At 43.9% G+C, this 7,074-nt stretch overlaps 1 protein-coding gene across 1 annotated transcript; it reads left to right on the top strand.

Moving 5' to 3' along the window:
• The first annotated feature begins 4,566 nt into the window (after positions 1-4,566).
• LOC108632073 (uncharacterized) lies at positions 4,567-6,649 on the top strand. The gene is made up of 3 exons (XM_018036374.2): positions 4,567-5,163; positions 5,852-6,302; positions 6,376-6,649. Exons 2-3 carry the CDS (start codon positions 5,939-5,941, stop codon positions 6,474-6,476), a joined length of 465 nt encoding a protein of 154 aa, XP_017891863.1. The 5' UTR covers positions 4,567-5,163; positions 5,852-5,938; the 3' UTR covers positions 6,477-6,649.
• The last annotated feature ends 425 nt before the right edge of the window (positions 6,650-7,074 follow it).

Raw genomic sequence — 7,074 nt, 5'->3', positions numbered from 1 at the left:
TTCGGTTTCCGGTTCGGTAGTTTTACTTAATAAAATAATTTGATCAATGCTTTCGATCATGTTTGGTCAAGAATCGCGAAATAACATTATTGGACTTTCTATTATAGTCATTAATTATGATCAAGATTTTACTATGTTCTCGTCGATATTTTAATGGCTTCGAGATCATTGCGAATTTTCTTGCTTTCTCTGAAAAGCTGTCGACTTTACTGAGAACTTAGTTATAAAATGTGAAATGCATGGATATGCAATTTTTCAAAGATTTACTGACTGCGCAGTTTGATTTCTGCTATTTCAAATGTAAAATTCCACGGAGCAGCAAACGTGGGCGTAGAGACAGTAAGATTTAATAATGTAGAGCACCGGGCTAGACGCTAGGTACACACAGTTTCGGTCACACGAAACTTCAATATATAACCGAGAGTAAGTGTATTGTTCGAACCAAGTCCCGTTGCCTCGTGGGCGGCCCTTTACCGTCTTCTTGCATCGTTCCTGCAAGTTCTCTGAAAGATTCACGTAAGTCCACGTTATCGCACAATCGATGGTCTGAGTGGTTTTAGAATTTTTTCTTCGGACTCGTCCGTCTGAAGAATTTGTAAAGCGAGGTTCGTTCGAAATTTCAGGGCTTCGGAAATTCAATCAGAAATTTGTCGACCCCCATTAAAGGACTGGCTGGGTTAATGGAATTCCGATGGATTCAAACTTTTTTCATTCGACCGCCAATAATTCACCCGGTTTTTCGTCAAACTTTCGTTAGGATGGACAGCTAATTTCGTCGTAGCCGAGGGTGAGAAAAGGAACGCGACTCGACCCCATACCAGCCAACCGGTCTTCGTTGTCGTCGAGAGTCCTATTCCAATTCCGGCGAGTTAATTGGAATTGTTTGCCGCGGACCCGCCACCCCTACGCCATTTCCACGTTTACGTGGACAACCGACCATCCCCCCGTCGGTCAGAGAATTCACTCCTCATACTCTGTGAGGAACGTCTTTTGAATCAAATTAAGTTTGCCTCATGCTTCTGAGAATTTTTTCAAAGACCTCGAGAACATTGGAGGTATTTGTGGTCGGCAGCTGAAGAAATTTGCAGACGCAGAGGGAAGCCATGGATTCCGCGACACTGTGTGTTCGCGAGTCAGCTGTGCGCGAAATGCGATAAACCGAACAGACGACGACGACGACGACGACGGCGTCGAAAAATATTTGCTTCCCTCCGCCCGCGTGGAGCCTTAGCCGCCGGGAACTCGGTTTATTTACATAAATCAAGCCTAGCGACTTCTTCCTTTTGAAATTGTTGTTGCGTTTACGTTCGCAGTGAAAGGGTAAACGAGTACCGAGAAAATTTTATAAAAATACAAGTACGCTGTTTCGGAAAATTATTGCACGTACATAGATGGTCTCGCTAAATTTCAGCTCGTCCTAGTTAAAACGGTTACCACCGACTTATCGCGTTCGAATTTATTCCTATTTGATCGTCCAGTCAATTTCGAGTTGCTCGCATTCCCATCCGGCCATCGCAAATTGTTCAAAAGCGATTTGAACAAAGTTACAGTAGGTAGTGTAGCTTCTATCGCCGGCGCCCATTATCACGCATTTACCCGTCCTTTCAGCGTTTCCTGCTCTCCATTTCGCCTCGCCCGTAATTAGATCAACGCCTGACAAAGATCACCGAGGAAAAAGAGGATGAGAGAGAGAGAGAGAGAGATACCCCCGGTTAATCGTATTCCATGCTTTTACCACGGCTCATCTTTATCCATTAACTAATAAGTAACAATCCGGACCTCTTGGGAAAATTTTACGCGAGTCGAAATACGTTCGAAGTAGGATAAAATTGGACGAATATAAATTTGAGAACGGCGTCGATCAGTGTTGGTTCGTTCTTTTTATCGGAGTTAAAAATTGTACTACAAGCGGAGCAGGCGCGATGGGGGCTGATAACAGAAAGGATTGGAAGCGTGGCAGGGTAATTTGCCGTAGGTCCGTACCAGCAGCCATCCGGGAGATCTATGGATTTATGCAAATGCAGGCAGTTAGAGTCCCGCGCAGCAGCCAGCGTCGTTGACTAATGCGTTGATAAGATAGGGCCCCTGCTCATATGCAAACGGAAACACTGTCCGGTCATTGATTTCTCGCGATACTTCTATCGCGTTTTATAGTATAAATAAGGCTATCTCGGAGAGCGTTGATACTAAGAAGCTGAAATTTATAGGGAATCTGTGTCGGGCTCACTTCCGGAACGTGTGCGAAGATCATCTGAATGAACATCAAAGTTCCCGAGAAAAGAGATGCGAACGAGAATTGAAAGGATAATTGGAAGTGAATAAGAGTGGGAAGGCAATTGAATAGCAGCGTGCAGAGTAATAAATCGCAGGTTTACCCATTCTGGCTGGGACAGACCGGATGAAATACACGGCAGAGACGTTATCTATTGACAACCATTGTTCACCTTTCTTAACCCTTGCCAAAAAGGTACGGAACCACTAAATCTTCGGGATCGTGCCCAACGCGTTCTATGAAAAACCATTTTTCTTCAAAAATTCTCATACATTCATCTGTAATGTGAATCTTTCTAAATACAGGGCGCAACGAAGGACGAAGGTCTGGAATAGGAGTGAAACATTTTTTTTTTTAAATCGTCTCTCTGGGATGGTTTTTGTTTTTCGAATTTGGCTTTGCTCGGGTCGCCGGATCGGCGCCGAAACCATTGATTAAGCGCCTCGGCGCCGACCCATTTTCCAACCCGCCCCGGCTTCGCAACATTCTTCATCCCCCGCAGTATTTTTGCTTTTCGCTTTTGCCAACGTTTTTGGCACTCGGACCCTGCCGTTCACTATCCGTGAACAACCCGATCGTACGTATCGTAATTCCACTTTTCAACCTGGATTTATCAAATTAAAAGCGTCGAGTAGTTCGCACGGTATTTTAAGTTTCGTTAGTACTGCTAATAAAGTGTTAGAAAGAGAGAAACAGAGAGAGATTACGTCTCGGCTGTTGGCCGTAATACTTTCTTCGGAGTGAAAGCCGAGGTGCAACGTCTCCGACGTTATGGAATCGAATTACGCGATGGAAAGTGCAGACTGCGTAATTGTTGCGCAACTCCGATTGAGAATAAGCTGATTATTATTTAAATACGCTCAATGGCCGTCCAGAGAAAAATTCAGACATCGTGCTATCTCAGATCTCTGGACGTTTCGATTGCGTTTTATATAAACAATTGTATCTTCCGCCGATACTAGTAAACTAAGATTTACAATGAACCTAGATCGAATCTACGTCTAAAACTTATCCAAAGATTTTTATTCGCCCGAATCCATCTATTGGTTCGTTCAGAGAGGATTCCCGAATTGCTAATAGCTAATTTGAAACCACATCGGGAAATGTTGTTCGTATACATATTTCCGTTGGTCTTGCGAATAATCTACGCGCAAGGTACACAGCCAGCGTGGCGTTATGTATAATTCATCAATTTTTAGCGTAGGTCGTGGCATACAAACGACCCTCGTTAAACCGAGAAAAATGCGTAGGAGTCGGTTCTGCGCCGCGGTTTTTCAACTATCCTAAGATGCATTTCGCTTGCACCTTTCTTTTCCCCGTGCCGGAATCCGGCAACTCCGTTGCGCAACCAACAATTTTATGTAATAAGTACCACCAGTTAGAAGCAGTGAACCTGCTCCCGAAACTGGTTCCCCTACCTCTTCAACCGATGCAGTTCGCTTCCTTCTAATATGGACACGTATAGATAAACCAAGAATGTTTTTCATATTCTATTACTTTATCTGTTGTCGCTCGTTATCAGTTATTTATTATTAGAAAACGACTGACTATGAAGAGATAATTAAAAATAAATCGGCCGATAGTTCAACCGATGAGATCAGAGAAGTCTTGTTGCTATTTCTTGTAAAGAATTATCGTTTGGCAGAATGCTCGATCACGTTGGAAATGTTTATATGAAAAATGCTGATGCAGCAGAGCAATGGAGCAACCTGTTGAACATGAAAAACAAAAAACATGTCGACGTAGTAGGATTTTTGTTCTCGATTGAGCAATGAGAGATCGATTGATTCGATGAAATTCGTTGTAGAATGTTCCATGATCCGAATGGCATTACTCTTCTGCCAGATGGACATCGTCGTTTATTATAATGGATTCAGGCCTGGAATAGAAACAAGTCGCCCTTGCAAAAACAGGAATCGGCCAACGGTGACTCGACAGAGTCAATGGCAAAAAAACATCTGCTGGTGTCTCGATCTGTTGCGATATTTAATCTCCGCGACACATAAGTAATTCTGATTCTCAATTACTCATCGACTGGGCCTCGGAGGACCGGAAACATGTAATTAAATATTGTCGTGAGTTATAAGCGACGCCGCGCCGCATCGTCGAAGGCGACACAAGCAAGAAAAATGAAGTCGGCAAAGATTACCCCGGTAGGATCGGTGCATAATATTGACGATTGTTATTACAAAAAAGAGACAGTTGGTCACGATGCGTATGAATTTGACGAGGTACAGTCCGGGCTAAAAAGAGCGGCGACCTTGAGGCCGGCACGTCCTCGACATTCTCACGGAATTCTGGGCCCAGGTACGTCGGGATTGGCTGACGAGAACCTGGCCGCTTCGAGAGGCAAGGAAAGCCGAGCTAAGACGATATTCCATCGCCAGTCCAACCGATTTCGCTTGCGAGACACCGTCGCTCGTGCCACTCGACGAGTTTTTCTGTCTGCTGTGACGTCTTTCGCGTTATCTCACTGCGAAAACAAAATCCAATTGCGTTTCCTGTTAGAAAATCCAGTGATCGGGTTACTGGCACAGCGACCATGTCAATCACGTTAATCGTATTGATGCCACTTTTACTTTCCAACAATAATAAGACTCTCGTTAGAATTCTCTGCTAAAGTCAGTGTTAACTTTAACACTAATTTAGTTTTCGCTTATCAACGTGCAGAATCTATATTTTTACCAGTGCATGTTCGGTGAAATTTGATAGTTGAAGAACTGTGACAATGAACAAGATTCAACTTGCATTCCGTCTGTACGGAAAGAGTGCCTGAAGCGGAATTAAATAACAAGATTGTGGACACATAAAAGAAAATGTTTGGACTGTGAGTCGGCAATTTTACGTGCGAGGTTCAGAGCAAATACGAAATGGATTACTAAATCAAACAGGTGGGTAATTATGATTGAGAGTTAAATTTTATTTTATACAGGATGTACCAGAATTTCACCCTCGGAAAAGAATCGTGCATTCCGCGGTGCATCCTGTATGGATTCCGATTCGATGATGGTTCGGATATTGGCACGTGCATCGTTTTATTAATCAGAGAAAGCTGCTTTCGTTTAATTCACAGTCGTAGTACAACGGCCGTGCTTTACGCAGGTCGAATCGGTAATTAAATGAATTCGAGTTCGATGTTCGACAGTTAAGGGAGAAATTGTTGCTCAGCATTCCCCCGGTTAAAAAATCTTGATGTTACGCAATAGCGAGTTTCAATGTCAAGGAGAGTTGAACAAACTTCGAGGAACCCGGTTTCCTCTTCTAAGAACAGACTTTCGGCTCTTCTCATTCGAGTGGTTTGAATCGGCTTGATAGAGAAATGTAACGAAAGTGAAAGCCGAAACCCATTTCGTAACTACTTGGACGAAATCCAAACGAAATCACCTGTTGAAACGGTTAATGAAACCTGATACATGTTAATAGAGTCAAGGGCGTTGAAAAAAAAAAATTCATCGAGCCCGAGGGCGTTAGACGGGTGAAGCTGGATCGTACCGATATTTGAACCATCTATTAAAAAATCACATAAATAAGATTTCTCGAAAAAAAATCAGATCTCCCATTTATTCCGTTTTATTATAGACGGCCGAACCGTTGGGGATAAAAAAATGGTCCTACAATAAACAGAATTGCCATCAACGACATTACAAACCGAGATCCAGTTGAACCATGCTCCCGTCCAAGTTTCTCCATCCCTCCAATCCGAATCCAGCCTCTGACAATCCCTTGATTCCGATATCGATGACGACGACGACGATGGGACCGTCGTCGGCGACCAGCATGGACGATGACCCACCGCCTTACAGTGCCGTAATGGCACAGGACCACGTCGGCTGGTCCTACGACTTTTCCCGTACGGCCCACGCGTACCCATCGGACAGTGCGACGGTACCCCTGCAAAATAATTTTGCGAGAGAGAACGAAAGTCCCTCGATGCCTTATCGATTGTTCATGTGTGGCTCGGGTAGGACTGTTCTAGATTTCGACGATGACGTGCCTGACAGCAAGGACGACGGTGCCAGAACCAACAGGAGTGAGTACACGTGCAATTAATCGTTCCAATTAACAATTCGAACGTGTCATTTGTTCGGTTTCGTTTCGTCTAGAATACGGGGCAATTTTGGTGGGCGGCGCAGTGATAATCTTCCTGATGGTACTGTCGCTGCTGGTGCGATTCGTCATGGACAAAAATCTGTGGCGGACTTAGCTGTGGACTGACCGGATTCGGACCTTGGAATCTCGTTTCGTACTTAAGACAACGGCGCAGCGGCAGCGACGTCGTCGTTCATATTAATTCTAAGTTCACCAGCTTTTCTACAGACTAGTTAAGATTCGAATATCTTGTGATATTTTTTACAATAAAATTGGAAACTGCAATGACTCGTTCGTCGGTATTTCCCGGAGTCGGCAAACGTTTGCGTTGTCAATTAGCAGTGCTAACGCAAATAATAGAAATATTCGATTCCCGGCCGGATGCGCAGTTGTCCCTCGGCTGAAACTGCAAATCAGGCGGATATAGTTCATTATGATAATCATAGAATGCTAATTCATGTAAAACAATAATAATTCATTTTTTAATATCTGCGGTGGAAAAACTTCCTAGTCATTTGTTAGGAGATTCGGGGATATTCGTAAAGGGCAACAGAATCACGGAGAGGATTAACTCGTGTAGTAGCAGGAGCCGCGCAGCAGCTAACTCTCTCTCTCTCTCTCTCTCTCTCTCTCTCTCTCTCTCTCTCTCTCTCTCTCACCCTCGCGTTTTGTAGCAGGGTAGATCGGTGGATAGGAAACACAGAGGGTTAACT

Source organism: Ceratina calcarata, unplaced genomic scaffold (assembly GCF_001652005.2).
Source record: "Ceratina calcarata isolate Rehan_Ccalc_2016 unplaced genomic scaffold, ASM165200v1 scaffold151.2, whole genome shotgun sequence".
NCBI classification, from domain to species: Eukaryota; Metazoa; Arthropoda; class Insecta; order Hymenoptera; family Apidae; genus Ceratina; species Ceratina calcarata.
Note: the sequence above shows the minus strand (reverse complement) of the source record. Positions and strands in the feature narration are given on the sequence as shown.